The 20,964-nt window shown below is 36.4% G+C and overlaps 1 protein-coding gene across 1 annotated transcript in view; it reads right to left on the reverse strand.

The window, feature by feature from the left end:
- The window catches only part of ARFGEF1 (ADP ribosylation factor guanine nucleotide exchange factor 1), a 79,875-nt gene that overhangs the window by 24,646 nt on the left and 34,265 nt on the right, over positions 1–20,964 (reverse strand). Inside the window, exons 5-19 of the mRNA XM_015855673.2 lie at positions 19,742–19,921; positions 17,716–17,989; positions 17,026–17,139; positions 16,474–16,646; positions 14,022–14,155; positions 11,460–11,694; positions 8,697–8,796; positions 8,439–8,578; positions 8,209–8,317; positions 6,699–6,900; positions 5,438–5,549; positions 4,029–4,234; positions 3,844–3,928; positions 2,660–2,831; positions 1,035–1,186 (exon numbers count right to left, since the gene is read on the reverse strand). Of these exons, the coding sequence (XP_015711159.1) occupies positions 1,035–1,186; positions 2,660–2,831; positions 3,844–3,928; positions 4,029–4,234; positions 5,438–5,549; positions 6,699–6,900; positions 8,209–8,317; positions 8,439–8,578; positions 8,697–8,796; positions 11,460–11,694; positions 14,022–14,155; positions 16,474–16,646; positions 17,026–17,139; positions 17,716–17,989; positions 19,742–19,921 (2,388 nt within the window). The remainder of the gene's footprint in view (positions 1–1,034; positions 1,187–2,659; positions 2,832–3,843; positions 3,929–4,028; positions 4,235–5,437; positions 5,550–6,698; positions 6,901–8,208; positions 8,318–8,438; positions 8,579–8,696; positions 8,797–11,459; positions 11,695–14,021; positions 14,156–16,473; positions 16,647–17,025; positions 17,140–17,715; positions 17,990–19,741; positions 19,922–20,964) is intronic.

Genomic DNA, 20,964 nt, shown 5'->3' on the forward strand with positions numbered 1-20,964 from the left:
TGTCTGAAACTAGATCTTAATCAAGGGCTTCATTTGGCATTATTCTGTATGGAGTAATGACCTACTTACCAATTATCAATACTGGTGATTATGGAGTAATGACCTACTTACCAATTATTAATACTGGTGATAAACAACTCAGAATTTTGCCTCACAGACAGCAGTTCCACAGCTACATCCTCATTCCCTCCCTAACCAGGGCCTAAAGGTTAATTTGACCCCATAGCACACTGCATCAGGGAACTATTTGTCTCTTTTCAGGATAGTCTTCTGAGAATTTAACTCCCTGTAGCAGTTCACAAAGGGGTCATACGAGCACCTGGGACAAGGGCAGCTAATGAGTGCACACAGAAGGAGCACAACAATCTCTTTCAGCATCAGTTTACCAAAATGAATTAGTGGCCCAAAATTATATCCACTAGCATTCTTCGACACAGTAAGCTATTGAGCATATTTTCTAACTACAAAACTGAGTCACTGGTATGGGAAAAGCAATTTGGGTTGCAGATAACTTTGCATCTACACAATGATAAGGAATGCTGTTTAGAATAATACAAGTTGTAAAAGCAAACAAATAAAAACCATCCAAGTTTAATACAGGTCTAGATACCTGCAACCAAACTAGACAACCACTTAAATCCCTCTGAAATACTCATTTGAAACAGAGAACATCAGGAGGGACTGAAACTATGGACTGGGATAGTCTGAGATTGTTTGGACTACATCTCCATACATGAAATAAAAAATTCCATTATTTCAAGTTCTTAACTACTCTTCACACTTCTGTTTCCCTCAACACCCCTCCTAATTTCTCCACTGTATCAAGGCACACAAAATCCTCAAATCCCAGTGTAAACAGAACTGCATTAGAAGAACTCAAAGTCAGTTCTTTCCTTTACATGTTAAATAACTTAGAAAAGAATCAAAACACAGCAGATACATACCTCAGTATTTTCAGCAAATTCTGTCTGTCAGCTTTTTGTATGAAGAAGAAACTACGATATTTACATAAAGTATCTAAAAATGTAGCTCACCTTAAACATGGGTCTCACATGCTCCAGATGAGTGGCACTAGTAAAAGGAGCCTTTGCATGGCTTACTGCCTCCATTAGAGCTTTAGCAGTTTTAGCCATTTGTTCCATCTCCAGATTATACAGGAGCCTTCTCTGCTTTTCACTGGCAACACCTGCAAGCACATTTTTTTCCTCTTTTTACATTCGTACATCTATAGCAGGGGCATCTTCAGCAGTAACAGAATTTTAGAAACTATCCATCAAATTCCATACTTCAATTTGGGTGGGTTTTTTGGTATTCTTGTTATTCTCCAAAGTTACCACAGAATCACAGAATCGTGTCCTGGGTCGAAAAGGACTACAATGACCCTGCTATGTGCAGGGTTGCCAACCACCAGACCAGGCTGCCCAGAGCGACATCCAGCCTGGCCTTGAATGCCTCCAGGGATGGGGCATCCACAACCTCCTTGGGCAACTTTTTCCAGTGTGACACCATCCTCTGTGTGAAAACCTTCCTCCTAATATCTAACCTTAACCTTCCTGTCTTAGTTTAAAACCATTCCCCCTTGTCCTGTCCACCCATGAAAAGTGTCATTAAGTTAATGCATCAGCAAGGCAGAATATTGACATAATTTAAGACAAGTTTATGTGTGAAGTGTAACCTAATTTTGACTGTATTTGCATAAAAAAACATTCCTTCTCTATCACCTCAACTGACAACATAAAAATCATATCCACTAAGCTAACTTCATAATGTATGGAAGTTTCATAGCAAGCCATCACCACAGCAAACCACACAAGTACAGGGACATCTTCTTCTCAGAGAACTACTTTTTCAACTTTTCATTTCAGTAGTGGAATGCCCATCTTAACAAGAAAAGCAAACTGAAGCCTAATACATGCAGCTTTTTAAAAATTATAATAAAAAATTAACTGAGTGATTGTTGAAAATTGGATGGGTGTTATTTCCAGATAAAATTTCCTGCAAGCAATCTGTTCAAAAGACTAACCTAGGACTTCTGCTTAAGCATATACAAATTTGGCTACATTAGGAATAAAACAATCTCTCTGAATAGTCTCTGTCTAACAACTAGAATGAGTAACTTCTGCATTTTCATATGGTGTAAACCACAAGGAAGTCATTCTGATATTAGATAGAAGGAAAGATAATGTGAAAAGCATCTAGGGCCTTGAATATGAAATAATGAAAAAACTTTTTGAAGAAGTCTGCTTATTGCAGGAAAAAAAAATAACAATAAAAAACCAGCACAATGCTTAGCCCAAAATCAGAAGGTATTACTACTGCGTTTGTTCTGCACCATACCTATTGACAATACTCCTTTCATGAAGCCCGCATATGTATCTCCCCCTGTTGATGGTCAGCAACAAAACCCACATGAATTCAGCACACAAAACGCACTAAAACCCAGAAATTCAGTAACACAGGGAAGTGAAAATAAACAGTTGCATTTAACACACATTTGAAGATAGCAGCATGCATTTATGTCAAGTAAAAGAACATGACATGAGTTATGTAAGTCTATTACTGAGTTATATAAATCATACTGATTCCATTGCTCTCTCATTTTAAATAGGAGATATAGTTACAGGACACTGAAAAGCCAATGCTAAATGCAGTCACTTACTTTGCTTACTGGATTTTGTAGGTATTGTTAATTCTTTTGTTTCTTTCATTGAAATCTTCTTTCCAGCTATTTCATTATAGATAGCAGACAGATATTCTTCAGGGAGATCTTTACTGTCATTGATCCCTCTATTCATTTTAATATATTGTTCTTTTGTCATTTTATTCTTAACCTGAAAATCAGAAAGAATTAATATATTAATATAATTAGTTAATTAATTAATTAATATGAACAAGAAGCATGTTGATAGAATGTTACCACGAACCTACGGATTCAAGAGAAATTATTAAGTATCCAACATATGCAAGATTTTCCTATGAAATCTACATCATCGTGCATGGACATATAGGCACAATAACACTGATGAATATTCAAGTAGGATCTGCAGATACATTAGCCATATATTTCCAACAAATACTTTTTTGTTTTTCATACAGACCAGACCATTTGTCCTAAACATAACCCCAGAATTCAATGCTTTTGGCAGATTTTTATTTGTTTTTTAAAATAATAATGGCTAATTACTAAAGTTTCAAATATTATGCAGTGTGGAAGTGAGCTTTTCTTTACTAAAATAAGGCTATGTCATAACTGTCTGAAATTAGATTTGTGCTAAAATCAGTGGGTAAGTAATTACACAAGTTCTCTCTGAGATGGTAAATTACTACTTTCAGTGTTATGTCCAACACAATGTAAGGAAACAATACCAAAACAGAAAGGGCTAACCAAAAGCAACTTCAAAATCTTCATATCCATGGAAGAGAATGGCACAAACCTTAGCTACCCTGTTTTATGTGTATACTAGCATCCCCATCTCTAAATATGAGAGATATGAAGGATAAAATTTGGTCGATAAGGAAGTGGTTGGAAAGCTGTAATCAGAAGGTTAATGGTCAGTGGCTATACATCCAAGAGGAAGCTGGTATCCCAGAGAGGTTGTGGATGTCCCATCCCTGGAGGTGTTTAAGGCCAGTTTAGATGGAGGCCCTGTGCAATCTGATCTAGTATTTGATCTAGTGGCTGGCAATCCTGCCTGTGACAGGGAAATTAGAATTAGATGATCCTGGAGGTTCCTTCCAACCCAAGCCTTTCTGTGACTAAACTGAACTTTTTTTTTTTACAACTACACTGTCAGAAGGGCTGAAATGTCTACAGATGATAAAAATACTTCCATAGCAACATACCTGTGGACTGTGAAGATCTGTTGTCAACATGATAATTGAGTAAGCCAAGACATATGCAGTGTCTGCACTAGCAAAAAGAGTTTGCCTAAGTTGAGAAAGAAGAAAAATAACAGCAAATTGAACGTATTAGGAACTTTAACTTATTATTCAACTTTCCATAGTTCAGGAGATAAAGAATGGCTTACCCTTGGTTACATTCTAAATATCTAGCAGCAAATTTCTCCATTAGCCGATCAATTTTTTGAGCCTCTCCTGGAAGGCGAAATCCCTCTAGAAACAGACGCAGAGCTGAAACAAAATCCTTTCCTGAGAAGTCGTGTTGGTCTACGTATGCATACATGACTTCTTTGTTGAATTTATCATTGTCTCCCAGGAACTCCCCAACCTGAGTCTAAAATAAGAGAAATACAAACTAGCACATTTATACTGGAGGAGGAGGGAGGAGGGAGGGAAGAGAGGTAGGCAGAATAAGAGCAACAGACTCACTCTGCCAATATATTACACAAAAAGAAAGGCCCGAATGTAGCTCAGACACACACTGCTGCTTCTCCTCTACTCTCTAAAGCATTTTGCCTAGATATTCTAATGCTATCTTACGTGCTCTATATACCTCCTATTCTACTTCTCTGATTTGACTCAGGTACTATTTTGTTCTATTAGACAAAGACCACGTATTCAAAAGACAGTATTACCAGTGACTGTTCTTTCTCTGCTCTTTATAGCCAGGAATGAAAGGTTTACTAACAGAAACTTGATTCCTACTACAGTACAGATTTTCAAAAAACCCAAATATAAGTTAGGCATGCTCTAATACATCCCCCTGGTGACTGTCAGTGTCACTATCAGTGCTACCCTGGATTCAGAGAAAGGCATCTATGAATAATACTTTGCATTCAGATAAATATGTCTGCATATGTGAGCGAGGCTAACAATTTTTGATGGCTGATTCTAAATTCCACAACTGAAATTTGTCACTGAAGCCAGAGCTGCAATCATGGGTATATGCACACCTTTCCTTAGGAAACAACTGGTTGGCTATTAAGCACAGTGGTGCTGCCTGATGTTTAAGAAAGCCTTGTCATTTGCGACAATACCAACGTAAGATATTCCCATCCTCTTCTGCCAGATACCACAGGACGATCCCAATTCAGCAACAGCTCCCTAGCAGTAAATCAAATCAAACACAGCATCTAGACTAAGTAACTTTCCACTGGGAGGCAGCAAATGTGCTTTTCACATTGTCCGTGCCACATTATTTTTAAGCTCTCTATAAAGCGCAGTTAATTCCGGCAGTCCCTTTCTGGACTCAATAAATACTGTTAACTAAAATACAGGCCTAGGAACAATAGCAAGTCTTGAATCAGCTCGAGTATGTCTGTCTTTTTTACACTCCACTGAACTGTAGGATGTTTATAGGATAGGGAACAACTCTTTCATAATGCATTACTAACACAATGACTTCCCAAATTTCCAAAGACAGAAGTTACCCTCTCTATTGCACAAGCACATTATACACTTTAAAACACTCATATGGCAATTAATATCAAAACATCAGCATAACCAAGAAGAAACATCAGGAAAACAGTTCTCTTACTGAATCTAATCTCTCCTCCTGGTGCAAGAACTGAGCGATATCTTCAGGGGTAGTGCCAAGCATTCCTTGCTCTTGCAGATACTGAATCCCCCTCTTTGGCTTCTTAGTGAACCTGTACAATCAAGATCAGGATGGAATGAGAGTTAACTCTCTTAGATATGCACAAAACCATAAATGCTTCAACAAAGAAGATCAAATAAATTTTGGATGAGAGATCAAAAATCCGCACATAAGTACTTTCCCTTTATCAAACTACGTATCAGAAAGGAGTAAGTTATTCCCGATTATTCACTTCATCAAACGATGACTTTTTACTCCTGTGAATGGCCGCCTCTTCCTCTTTCTTAGTAAATGCCCTCATGGCATCCAAGCAGGTTCCACTATGCAGAACTATTATTTATTCTGATTTTCTGTTTCTGTTCCTCCCTGATGTAACAAAAACAAACTAAAATTCCATGTCTATTTCACATTCCAGAACTGTATATATGTGTGTATACATATGAATATATACGTATGTACATGTATAAATAAAATGCATTTTGAAGTGCTATCTCCAGGAAAAAAAACAAAAACATAAAATCAGCAAATTCTTTATCTGGAAAGAAATAATTATGCTTTGTTGCTCTTCGATTCTGTGAATGGCTCTACAAATCCCTGAGTTGCCTATAAGAATGGAAATGTACTAGACAAGAAACCAAGCAACAGAAAGAAAATGAAACACTGAAGGTCTAAGCCATATTTTTTTCAGAGTCTGAGTACTACACTACAGAAAACTTCTGGTTTTGCTTATAGTGACCTCAATGAAGAAATGAAGAGACAAGTCTGAAATCACATGGAAGATTCATGTCAGAATCCACGTGCAATGATATTATCCTACAGTTCAAATTATGAAAAAAATAATTAATTAGGAGGAGACTATTTGCACCAGTAACATGTACAGGTACTATTTAACTGATGACGTGAGTTCAATGTTCTTTATATACCAATCAGAAAACTTTTTAGACAAGCAGGTCTGGAGAAAAAAGAACAAACATTCAGAGTACTCATCTTCTAGCTGTGAGGAATTAGGTTAACACAAAACACTGTTGACAGGCTCCAAAGGGGACACCATTCAGCACTCTTTCACCAGAGGAAGTGCTGTTACATCCAGAGTTTTTTTCCTAACACAAGATGAGTATCTATGAGGAGAAGGAAGAAAAACCCAGGAATCTTCATAGTTCCAAAAGAATCCACCCTCCCATGGGTGATAAAAGGCACTCACAAGTCAATTCCTTGTTCTATTATTTCCTTTTGTTGCTTTAGGACCTCAAACTGCTCTGGGTTGTCAGTGCCAGACATCTGTGTGCTGTAGCTGCCAATTCCTGACGAAGCAGTAGAATCCAAGGAATTCAAGCTTCCATATCTGTTAATTGTCTCAGGGTGTTTGGTTTCACTGCTGTCCTGTTCTGTAGGTTTTTCTTGCCCTACAAATTGAAAAGATTACATATATAGGAAATACAGCATATTCAAGTGAAAAGAAATTGAAATCAAGTAAAAAAAATTCTTCAGTTATTTTTCAAGTCCTCTCTAAGGGCTTCTAAAAGTTAGAACAGTTGTCATCAATGATCTATTTATTTTTTCTATAAATACTCTTGTTTTGTTTTCACTGGGAAAGTAAGCAAAAAATCACTACAGTGCATCAAGGAGGATTCTTTCAGTGTATCATGCATTTAAACTTTAAATTACAACTATGATCTGTAGCCCAGTTAGGAAAAAACAAGAACTTAGAAATCTAGTTAGATCCTTTTATTCTTAAGGTGAAAGTTACTTCTGACACAAAGTAAATCACACTAAAAGTTTCTGAAACAGAGTACCTAAAAACGTTTGTGATCACACATGCCAAGTAGCTGGAGCTCTCACTCAGTTCAATGACAGTAGTGCTAACCACCTCTAAGCTTCGAAATCTATTTTGTTACTTCAACTACCAAACTAAGCCCTTAACACAAAAATTCTGGTATAACCTTAATAGTTTTCAACTCAGGCCAGACTGAAACAAGAATAAAGGCAAGTAGTGATTCAGTTACTTCATTATTTACAATAGAAATTTCATTAGCTATAAATAAATCATAGAATGGATTGGGTTGAAAAGGACCATTAATGATCATTTAGTTTCAATCCCCCTTCTATGTGCAGGGTCGCCAATCACCAGACCAGGCTGCCCAGAGCCACATCCAGCCTGGCCTTGAATGCCTCCAGGGATGGGGCATCCACAACCACCTTGGGCAACCTGTTCCAGTGCTTCACCTCCCTCTGAGTGAAAACCTTCCTCCTAATATCTAATGTAAACCTCCCCTGTCTTAGTTTAAAACCATTCCCCCTGACCTATCACAATCAACCCATGCAAACAGTCATACCCCTCCTGTTTATACTCTCCCTCCAAATACTGGAGGGTAGCAATGAGGTCTCCCTGGAGCTCTGAAAAGGAAAAAAAATCACCCTCCATCCTGGTTGCTTGAATAGTAATTTAATCAATATGAAACTAAAGGCATTTCAAATCACATTTTATGGTCTTTTTCAAAGTTAGAAATATATGAAATAAAAGGATTTAGTAATCTCCAGTGTAACAGCATTATAGGAATTCACAGAATTAAGACAGACAGATCATACAAATGACACTAATCCATGCATGAGGTTTTACCAATCTGGAAACTAGAAATATCAAAATACTGTAGAAATGCACTAAATTCCAGTGGCACCTCTTTACTAAAACTGAAAGAAGTCTCATGTCTTACCAAGCGTTGTCTGAGAATTGGGATTTACATACTGATCCTTACTCCACTCTACCATGCATTTCAAAATTGATACTAAGCACTCCAATCCTTTCTTCCTCAAACTTAATTCCTAGAAAAGAGATTAAAAGAAATACATTAGTGGAACAAAGAGTTTGGCCTCAACTTATCATTTCAAGAAACATGAAATTTCAAAAGGTTTGGTAGTTTTTTTGTTTTGTTTGGTTTTTTACCTGAACGTTGGACATGCCAAGTTCTTGGCTACCTCTTCCTTGAGCAATCTTTGACAGGTCATTAACCAGCCTTTCAAATATATTTGCTGCATTTAGATCACAATCATAGTTCACGTAGATGTCTACTACACTCTGTGCATCTATAAACAAAGTGACATTGTCAAACCTGGAACCAAGACTATATCATTCAACAAAAGACATGCAGTTTTGGTTTTCAGCATGAGAATGTAAAAACTATAATCACGAAGACTTTAGTACCTGCACATATCCTTGTCAGCGTCTGTATAACCATCCACTTATGATCAAACGAGCTAGTAGATGTTTCCAAGATATACAGGAAGATTTCTTTGAAGAAAACCTAATATTTCAGGAAGAGGAAAAAAAAAAAAAAATCCATTACATGCAGTATAGTGAAATTTGATGGCTGATATTCCAGTACATAATTCTGAAAGCACATAGGTAACAGAAAAGAAGCATTCTAGAGAAACAGGAGAAAATAAAATAAAGAGAAAAGGTAGAACTACAGTTTTTGTTTCTTATGTTCAAATCAGGACTTCTAATTAGTATTTACGTACTTCTGGACAGCAAATAACTTGTTTTATATTCTAATCAGTCGAAATCAGAAGAACCAAGAATGCTGTGAAATACTCAAAGACAATTTAGCCTAATATGAAATCTAAGATACTTTTAGAGTTCAAAATCATTTGGTAAGAGACATTAACCACCACAAACTATTTTCTCTACAAGATGATGATATGGTACAGATGCAAGAAACGGCAAATTATGTCAATTTTAAATATCAGTGTCATTAGAAGGGAGATATCCTGATACAGGAGGGTCACTCGACAGCAGCATCAAAAAAGTACTGGTCAAACAGCATTAAAAAACTGCAGCACATCCAATAACAGGATGTTCATCCTCTAAAACAGGATGAAACTGATGAAACTAAAACTGATGCTTTTGTTCAGAAGTGTGACTATTTAAATCCCCTCTCAATTGGGTCTAAACCACATACATTAGTATTATAACCTGAATAATTTCAACTGGGTATGCTTAGCAGGTACAGTAGGCTTTTTCTCACTTCTTCCAGATTCCATGCTAGTCACCCAGCTAAAGATAATTACAAGGCTAATTTCCCTTTAACTCACACACTTCAGGAAAAACAAACGAACAAAGCAAAAAAAAAAATTCATTTTGTTGGCCTCTTTAGATTTATACATGCACAAAGCACAACCTCAGTTACATTCTTAATAATGATCCCTAAGAAATATAAGAGGTTCAACACACAACAGATCAAAGAGTTCTGTAGTGGAACATAATTTTAAGCATTTAGAAACACTCAGAGTGATGTGGTTCTATTAATAACTTTATGGAATCCAAACAGAGGAAGGACATATGTCCTTAATTATTATATATAATTAACATATGTCCTGCTAAGAGCAATTCTTAGTTTTGGTAAGGGTAAAAGGCATGTAAAAGCAAAGATAAACCTCTTAAGTTCAAAAACATTTCAAGCCACAGGAGAAATTAGCTGCAAAGTCTGCATACTTCGAAGACGCTTTAGATCTGTTATTTTTATGTGGAATTTTTGCTTCTAATATCAGCTTTGGAAAAGCATATCGCACGATGAACAATTTCTCAAAGCTGTGCTGATTACATACCTCTAAGTAGTTAAAAACAGTACCGAGCACTACATCACCTATGGCAAATCACGTTAAAGAGCTGAGGTTTTATTTCCAGCATATAAAAAAAAATAAACTGGAAAAGAGAATTTTTTTTCATTTGGTCAACTGATAATAAAAATAGTGCTAGCTTATTCACCATCACTGAAAGACAGTGATGGTTACGCCATAGTCAAGTGGCACTCAAAATTCTTTGATACCTAAGACAGGATTTGAACGAAAACTACAAAGCAAAAGGAGGAGGGGGGAGGGAAAATATGCCAGAATTAGCCATACATTACTGCAAATACATCCAGTGACCCACTTAGACATATAGTTACAAGAGAATTCAGATAAGACCTAGTATTTCACTGTCAGAGGGCATTGTTAGTGGAAAATTTAAGACTGAAGACAAAGAGAGGGTCACTTTCAACAGAATCTGTAATTACTCTTTAAAACATGCCAAGAATATCTTGAACAGATGATGATCACTGCCTCAATCCCCAAATCTATAGATTTTACATACTGTAAATCACAGCATATGGCTCTCCTTACAGCTCCAAGACAAAAACTGAGTGTGAAGATATCTACTTGTCTACCCACATCTTTTGAATAACCTTTAGGATCAGTAGCTGCAAGAAAATTCTTTACTTGCTATCAGGGAATAGATTTCTTGAAACTATACTTTACAATAGATTGGTATTTAGCAGTATCAAGCACAGGAAAACTAGGTTCTTCCTCTGAAGCCTTCATGAGACATCAGTTCTAACAGTGACATCCACAGATGAAGAAATCCATGAATTCAAGGTCTTTGTAACTAGAATATTATCTACATTCCTCAGCATTTTTTGACAAACTTGACTTCCACACTTATGAGACTATCTGTAAATCAAGGCATGTTTTGCACAGTACAATTTATTAGTTTATGCAAATGTCTACTTTTAAGTGATGAAATGGCCTACTTCTTTTCTAAGACTTCGTTTTATGTTCAAGTTAAAATATGATGGTAATTTTTTAAAATAGCCCTCCTTAGAAAAATTTTCCCATCAGTTTTCCACTTAACCATTTGACACCGCTTGAAGTGTCATTTTTGAGGTTACAAAGCAAATCTTACTGAATCTGTAATTATTTCAAAGTAAATGCTGATATTTTACTCAAATGTGATTTCAAAGATATTTCACCAGCTGCTACTGGCTGAGAAATAGCTTCTTTGCATGGACTGATCTGGAAAGTCTTGCACAAAAGCTGGAATTCAGGAAGAAAGAGAAATTTCTCTAAGCAACACCACGCTACATATAAATATAGACAGAAGTAGACTCAGCCCACCACACCTTTCAAATTAGGAAGCCACGTTACTTACCTCTATCTGCATCTTCAGATGGGTCTTAAAGTTTGAGAGAAGGGTAAGAAATATGGAAAGTGAAAGCTCAAAAACTTCTGGAACTGATGAGACCCCGTTTTTTGACAGTGCAACACAAAGATACTGCTTAATAGCATTAATAAACATCTCGTTTGTCCTGAACACAGGTCCTGCATTTTGTAGAATGGACAGAAGCAACTGCAATGAAAGAATCTTTGACCGCAGTTCATGAGATCTGGAATAAATCGAAACAGTAGATCAGCCCAATAATGTACATGAAACCAACACAAATTTGAAACAATTTGTTTCCTTCCACTACTACTGAGCCACTCTCTCTTCTGCAGCAGGGCACATCTAGTAACAGTGGCAACAGCAGGCAATGCTATCCTTTCTTAGTCACAGCACAAAGTTTTCATTTTTCCACTTTAAAGGCACTTCAAAGATCTCATCTAAAACATCCATTCAATCTACAGAATCCTGACTTCCAAAAGCTGACAAGTGACTTCAGGAATTCTCCTTCCCTGTTTCCACCAGCATGGAAAGAAAGGTAAGGACCATAATGAAAACAACCCTAATCTACTGCTTCTCAATGCATCTGTTTCCTCTAAATATGTTATCTCACATTATTTATCAGTCACTAACCCCATCCCACTCCAAGTGCAGCAAAAATACACATTTTCCTATTTTAAATATGGCACTAACAAAATCGAGCAACAATAGGGTTTTCAGGAGTTCTACAGTAACAACATGCCTCATACAGACAGCATGCATGACATCAAGAATACAGTTGGCACACGACCACATTGTGCTTCGCAATGAATTGCAAAAATCTAACTATAAAGAGAATTTCAAATGTAAATTAAGTATCACATATTGACAACTTCCAGGAAGTGTGAACTCATAATCCAGTCCTCATTTGTGGACCTCACTAATTATGTAAGAAAGTGTAAGCTTACTTAATTTTAAAAAGTTTAAGGACTGAAATTTAATAAATAAGCCTCTGGGGTATTTTTCTCCCATCTTATTTTATGCTATGGGAAAAGGAGGCAGTAAGTTGCAAAGAACGCAATCTGATGTCAACTTGTGATTTTAAGCTAAAGCTCCATGCCCAATTAGCCAGAATTTAAAAAAAAAATCATTAACATTTCACAGCTTATTTCTTTGGAAAGCAATTTTTATAGAGCGGAGAGTGTATTTATTTATTAAATGCCACAGATATCCTATTTTCTCTCTTCCAATTACAACATGTTTGTAATAATTCATAAAGCTATGAATGCCTCAGAACCACAGATAAATTCTAGGCGCTTCTCCAAAGTCAGAACACCTTTGAACATCCCTGCAGATAATCCCCCTTGTTCTAAATGTCCATTTGTTCTAGATAAAGAGCCTAATCAGCTCTACACTGAACAAGGATTTCATTCTGATGAGATGTGCTAAGTACCTTAATAGCTACTGCTGCCCTTCCAGAGTGAGTTAATCCTTAAAGCCTTTAGTGAATTGATACATTCTTAGATCCAGAGAAACAACTACAAGACTTTCATGGCATTTCGTGGAAGACAAATTCTCATGAAGAGTGAGGAAAAACCTCATGCCTCAATATTCATCCCTCAATGTCGTGACTTCTGTAGTTCTTCAGAGGATAACAGTTTGAAAAATGTTCTAGACTAACCTTGCAATGTCATTTGTACTGCACAGTAATTTTCAGGATATTAAACCCACCACACTACTATAAGACAGTAAGCTACACTGTCTTAAATTCATTTAATTTAGAAGTTCGATCTTGGAATACTAAAGCTGATTTTAAAGAACACTGAACCTCTGACTTTCAACAGCGCTCATTTCACAGCTTTAGTATCTTAGGAACGAAAAAGCAATCCTCCTTCAAATTATCATAAAATGTTCCTAACACACCAAGATAGAGGCATGCATATTCCATAAGACATGAGGAAAGCCAAGCTTTTTGCCAACGCACACAATAATACTGTCACTCAGCCATGAAGGAGAACATTTTTTTGTTTGTTTTGCAACAAACAGTTCGTTAAGCCAAACTGAAAACAGGATATCTTCAGTCAAAGGGGAAGATTTAAAACAAGAATTGTGTTTTAATTTAATAAAAGCTGTCAGAAGCGTTCAACCTGAACAGGAAAACAAAATGCATCATAACACCAATTTGTTATGAGAACCAGTTCAATGCAAAGCATTCAATATAAATAAAGGCTATTAACATATTAGAGAAATATGGTGGGGTACAAGCTTGAGGTCTTCTTTACAAATCCTGCTGAAAACCATTATACAGAGGACCTAGGAAAAACATGATGTACTTACAGTAAACGAGGCACTGTATTACAAGAATGGGCATTATTAGGAAACTTCTGAAGAGGAGATGGGTAATAGCAAATGTTTTCATCCAACATACAAAAATGCATTAAAATCGAAAAGGATCCTCTCAAAGTTACAAAATATCCTTTTAGTAACTGGGTAGTGTAAAAATATTTAAATAACTTATTTTTATTTTCAAATGGAAAAAAAAGATTCATTATGAGAACTCTCAATTCTACTTACTTTGGATCCGGTGGTCCATCTGACAGGGGCTTCATGGAGAGTTTACACAGTGACCTGAATACAAGGAAGGCATCCTTTTGTAAAATGTGGGAAAACTTAGCACCAGGTGTAGGTCCTGAAGAATTTCCAGATTCCTAAAGAAGTTAACATATTTCAGTATTCCATTCTGCATTAGCAGGTTGTGTAGGGAAATCCCCACCTCCTAGCAACAAGAAGTTAAGATATTATACAAATACAACCAGTTCACTACAGCTTTATGGTGTCAAGACTACACTAAAACAAATAAAAAAGGATTCTGCAGTACAGTTAAAACGAATGAACTCTGTAATAATATATGCTATCTCAATAAAAAGCCAGTATTACATTCAGACTGTCCCTGAAATTATAGACCTAGTGGGAGATGTAGAGGTCATGAGCTGTCTTGGGCAGTGTGACAACAAAATGGCAGAATTTTCTAGTCTTGGCACAGAAGGGCCAGCAAAACTGCTCCCTTGGACTTCCAGAGGGCAGACTTGGGACTCTTCAGGAAGCTATTAAGAAAGGTACCCTGGGAGTCAGTCCTGAAGGGCAAAGAGATCCAGGAAAGCTGGTTGCTCCTCAAGAAGGAAGTCTTAAGGGCACAGGAGAAGGCTGTTCCCATGCTGTAAAGGGAAGACTGTCATAGATATACGGGGAATTCCTTTTGAGGTTCCATGAGTCTACCTCCTTTGGAAGAAGGGACAGGAAACTCTGGGAGAGCGCAAAGAAGTTCCCAGAATATGTAGGGAGAAAACTGAAAAAATAAAAGCAGAGCTTGAACTCAACAACTGGAGTAAAAGAGAACTAAAAATTTATTACAAATTTTTAAAAAGTAAGAAGAGGGCTAATGACGGTCTCCATCCTTTACTGGATGTAGTGCAGAACGTGACCACCAAAGGTACGGCAAAGGCTGAGATTCTCAATGCCTTCTTTGCACCTGTCTTAAAAAGTCAGACTGATTATCAGAGTGTCAGGAACACTGAGAAATGAATCTGGGAGTGCTGATTGATGCTTGGCTGAACACAAGCCAGTAGAGTGCCCAGGTGGCTGAGAAGGCCAACAGAATCCTGGTTTGTATCAAAAATACTGCTGCCAACAGGAGTGTGAAAGTAATCGTGTCTTTGTATTCAGCTCTGGTGAAGCTGCACCTCCAGTACAGTGCTTAGTTTTGGGCCTCTCACTACAAGAAAGACACTGAGGCCCTGTACCACGTTCAGAGAAGCGTAACAAATCTTACGAGGAGCAGCTGAGAGAACTGGGACTGTTTAGTCTGGAGGAGAGTCACGGGACACATTGTAGCTCTCTACAGTTGCCTGAAAGGAGGCTGTAGGGAGGCAGAAGTCGCCCTCTTTTCCCACATAACTAACAACAGGATATGAGGGAATGGCCTTAAATTGCACCAAGGAGGTTCAGGTTGGATATCAGCAAAAACAACTTCTCCAAAAGAACTAGCACAGGCTGTTTTAGTTCAGGAAGGTGACTGAGTGACCATCCCTGGAGGCATTCAAGGAACATTTACATGTTGTACTATGGGTAATCATTTTGCGTGGAATTACTGGTGGTAGGTAGATGGCTGGACTGGATGATCTTGGAAGTCTTTTCCAACTGTGATGATTCTATCGTTCTATAGAGGTCAGGCTTAAACATGGCACCTCGTTAATAAGTTATCTTTAATTACTCTCTGTAGATAACCCCTGTTCAAGAAAAAATGCTTGACATTTCAATAGAATGCAAGTGATTTTGGATTTGCAGCAAGACACACCAGCAGAGCTTCTGTCCTATGCTATACAGCCATAAAATCTTGCAGTTTTCTACTGCTGTTCCTGATATAAACAAAATATTCCACTTGTATGGCATATGTGAGTCTAGCGTTTTTAGCTTACAATGTATCCTCTTCAAACATGATTATTGTTACATTTTAGTATCAATAGACACAGCACACCTGGTATCCAATATAACTGGGAATGCATTTCCTTTTTGTTAATGAAAAGTAGATTTAAGCAGACAAAGCTTTTTGTCCTTAATCACTGCAGAATTGGTATGCTCTAAGCTTTAAATTTACATTTATCATGTGAAATAAGCATATGAAAATTACATAATAATGTCAACAATGAGTATATATCCATTTAGTGCTTGTTTCATTGCTTCTTAGGTGCATTTTGAAAAATAGGGAAGAGTTCTGTCATCTTGAAACACTGTTCCATACTGCAGCTAAAAATATGGTAGTCACACGATAAAAATAGGCAATGGGTATAAATACTAAAAATAAATAAATTTAAACAGTGCACTAAAAGGATGGTTAGAATGTGAGTTAATGCTTAAAACTCATTTGAATAAAATATTTTATGGAATTACATTAAATATTTTCTGTATAAGCGCTGGAAAAAAGTGTTCTGCTTTTTTTCAGTATTTCCTAATTTATACCTGCCTGTACCTGAGTATCATTGGAAGAGACGGATAATCTGTCATCCGGTAAAGATGGTGTGTAAGCAACAGAAATTGGAGTCCCTGGAATTCCATTTGCCTGAATGTTTTCACTGTCACTGCCATCCTCTAATGTTACAATTGTTCCATCAGCACTTGCACTTTCAGCAGATCCTTCTATATCTAGCAGAAAAGAAAAGATGTAAAAACTAAAACAAATGTTAAGCCAGAGCACAAAATAGAAAAAGTGAACAACACTTGAAAAGTAAAAGCACTAGAAGCAAAAGTGCTTTAAGGTAGAATTTATATAACTAAGAAACATCCAAAGAATTTTTACTAATGAAAATTACAATCAAAAACAACTTAGAATTTGCAATTTTATCATTCTTTCCCATTTTATAGCCAACACACTGCTAAGTAAGATAAGTGAAATGACTTTTCTTCAGCATATATTATTAAATAGTGATGAATTTTAGTTAAATATTTAGAAGCGTTAAAATAATTCTTAACGTCAAGACTCAGACTGCATTCATTACCAACTAGACAGATATTAATGTTGTACCTCCGACTACTATGTTCACCATTTCCTGCACAATACTTTCTACTATTTCTTGTGCCTTCTCTTCACATTCATTGCTTTCATCATCATACGTTTCTCCATCAGCTTTAGAAAGATCTTAAAAAAAAAACCAAAAAACAACACAAAACAATCCACAACATAAGAATATTACTGAGAAATTCATAAAAACAAGGAAATATTTTACTTGCGTTTATTACTTAAAAATTCAGTTACAAATCTATTAATAGCTGGGTATACATTAGAAAAATGAAATCGTGCCTGAATGTTTTGAAAACAGTATTTGCACAGCATAAACATTCCAGTGTTTAACTAGTAAACAGCAGTTAATACACAGGCCTTATGCCAATAGTAGACAAATACATCAATTCTGTATTTTCATGTATGTTAAACACTGAAAAGTTGCTGTTTTTGAAATGTTATTCTCAAAACCTTCACGACATCACATATGGGCAAAGAGGTACCTTTGCTAAAACAACTACAAGGACGTGTAAGACTAAATGGTACTTCTGATAAAAGTTAGCAATGATAACAAGGAATACAGGCAATTATTAGAAACTATCCATATGCCTGACTCCAGGTTTGGGAGACAGAAAGAAAAAAAAGACAGTCCTCAGCCTTTATGTTTACAGACCTTTTCCCTCCCTCCATGAAACAGAAATACACACTGATTACTTTCTGCTGCTGTGGCTTGGTCAGCTTCTGTCTGCTCATTTTCAGCACTAGAAATATCAGATCCATTTTCTGTCTCCGTATCTTCTTGAAGGTTCTTGTCCACATCATTTGTGTTGTGGTCAAGCTCTCTCTCGTGTTCTTTAGACAGCTGGTCAGCCTGTGTTGGAATATGTCTCAACTGGGGTGACTCAGGCTCATGCTGGCTTACTGGAGACTGCTGTAAATGGTGTTGCTGTCTGTGTCTTTCTTTTTCCATCTGTTTGGCTTCCTGAAGCTAGAAATATATTGCAATTACATGGTAGTTTTATCATCACAACAATGAGCTGTAGACATAGCTCACCTGTTATTGCGAACAAATTAAATTTCTATAGGCTCTGCTTACATATTGCCTTCATAAACTTGTAATAGTTTAAGAAAACATATTATTTGCATTATTTCAAAGAAATACAATATCATGGGATTTTTTTTTTAATTATCACAAAGAGATACACACAGGAGAATTTAAGATTAACTAAAGGAAAGACTGAAAAATAAGCAAACACAAAAAGCCCCCAGCAAACTGATTGAATATCCATGAAAATCAACAACAACAAAACACAAGACTGGGAGTTAAAAGTGAAAAGAAGATCTATGTTTCCAGAACACTGCAAAACATAGATCCTCAGGAAGAATTTATCATGCCAACTTAAAGCTGAAAGACAAAGACCTTTCTAAGTTTTACAGCTACTGAGATTGGCATCCCTGGCAAGAGAACAGTATAATTTGTCCAATAGACAAGGACAACATTTGCTGAAGTTGAACCAAAGCAGAGTATCCTCTGAGGTGATGCTCTAAGAAGTTGCTATTTATCTCAGCTGAACTTTATGTTCACTAAAGTTTTATAATTGTTTACATTATCATTTTAGCTAGTAGGCTACTTTACTCTTTACAAATAAGACTTTCTATGCTGCATCTTTTGAGGGGCTATAAATCCCTGAGTCAACACCTAGACCTTAAAATTTAGAAACCTCAGAATTTCCAGCTTAAGTAACTTCTCCCTTAAAAAAGTCACCGAGTGACAGGCAAAAGAGCTTACCAGTTTGCATAAATATGAGACTTATGGTTTGGCAAAAACAAAGATTTCCCATTTAGTATAGTAACAATCCCTATTTTTTTAAAATAAGTTGCTTAAAAATAGAGTAACTATACATATTTCTCAGAGCATCTCATGTGCTGGATGACTCTCATTATTCCTTATAAATACGATATGCCAAATCTCTGGCTTCATTGTTATCATGTACAAATAAGCATTTCTGAGAGGGAAATACAAATTTCAATCCACTATATCTATACTTAAAGGAAAATGTGTTTATAATGATACAACTGAACTCCTTCTAAAACTAGCTGGGAATTCAAGAAACTCCCAGTTTGAGCACCCACTTTTCAGTCTCTTTTTTTCATGTGCATTAGAACAACTACTCTGCCTCATTGATCTTTATTATCAGCATCAGAAGCTACAAGGCACATACCAGTGTCCCAGCTGGTCACTTGCAACAACTGCAGTGACACAGAAGTATCTGTCAGTTATCATTCCATGGTAAAATGTAAAGATAAATAAAACACAATTACATTATTAGAAAGGGCTTTTTGTCTTTTGTGGTTGGTTATGGTTTGTTTTTCAAACAAATCATGGACTACTTCTTTAGTATATACAATCACAAGAACATCTGAGCATTTCACTAACACTGAATTATTCTTTCTGTACTCTTATACTGGTAGATTGCCATCTCTTGATAGACTGAGAACAGCAACTGGAGTCAAACACATTCATTAAACAAACAGGTCCACGGTAAGAATTTTAAACCCTTTACAACACTCCTGCCTCCAAAATACATCAAACATCATGTTCAGAGAACAAAATGCAAGAAGAAAAATAGAAGACAGCAGATCCCTTATCAAATGTAGATAAGTTAGCAAAGTCCAAATGCTCAAATAACAAAACACAATTTTCAAGCTGCTTTCTATATACAAACACTGAGATACTCACTGCTTGGTTTTCCATACGTGCAAATATGACATTCAGCATCTGTGTTAGAGTGGCCTTGGCTGTGGTTTGATTTATGAGATTTTTGCTTGCTAGATAGATATTGTAGCATGTTCTAACAGCTTGCAGCACTGTTCCTTCGTGGATTTCTATATGCTGAGATGTCACTGCAGTAAGTAAAGCCTGAATAAACAAATACATATATTTTCCAGTCAGAACTTTTCAATGAAACAGTCTGCAAATGAATAAATATCTGTTTTGGATTACTTGTTAAATAAATACGTATCTTAAATTGTAGTTTATTAAGTTTTCTAGAGAATTTTGTAGCTGTACCAGAATATCACATATACAAGTTATGTTGCATTTAATGTTTTAATCAGCGTATTTAGGAAATACAGGCTTTTAACAGCAAGAAGTATCCAATGGAGTTATCAGGTTGTTAACAGAAACCTAAAATTACACCTGAGGACTGAGTGCAAAGTCACTATCAGAATCATTCGCTGGAAAAGAGAAGGAAAGCAGAAGAGCTTTGTACAGATCCAACTAATCATATGCACAAAGATTTCTGTACTCCAGTAGAAGGTGACAGAAAACAGGGAAGAGTTTTTTGTATTGAAGTCTTTGACAGAGTTAATGATTACAGTGAACGTTTAGGGAAAGAAAGAGAGAACCTGAAGCCCCAGAAGGCTAGCAAAATGGAAAGTTTCTCCTTGATAGTTAAAACCAGAAGGTACTCCAAGTGCTGTGTGACTTATTCAAACTATGTTTAATTACTCTTACAGAATCTCTTACAGCATTGTCAGCATTTCTGCCCACACATAGTACCAGAAAGTGGACAAACTTGTGTTTCTCACTCAAACACTAAAAAGCACCATTCAGCCTAACGGGAAAAACAAAAACAAAGAGAGATGCATCTCACTGCACTGCAACTCATGAGAGCTGAGTTTTACTTCCAGACATGCAGTTGCTTGAGGTCCCTTCTTTTTCTACCTGTGGTGCTTCTGTTTTCCCATTGATAAAGGCACATGTACAGATGACAATACTTACAATCTTCACTGAACAGGATTCACAGCATGACAGGACCAAGAAACAGCATCTAATGCTATAATCTACAAACTAGTAGTTCCTAAAAGCCTACTAGAAAGCTTTTATTTAAAAAGAAAGATGATTAAAAACAATTTCTATAAAACTAGCTAGGAAAAAAAAAAAAAAAAAAGATAGAAGTA

The sequence above is a fragment of the Coturnix japonica genome, chromosome 2, assembly GCF_001577835.2.
Source record: "Coturnix japonica isolate 7356 chromosome 2, Coturnix japonica 2.1, whole genome shotgun sequence".
In the NCBI taxonomy this organism is placed as follows: domain Eukaryota; kingdom Metazoa; phylum Chordata; class Aves; order Galliformes; family Phasianidae; genus Coturnix; species Coturnix japonica.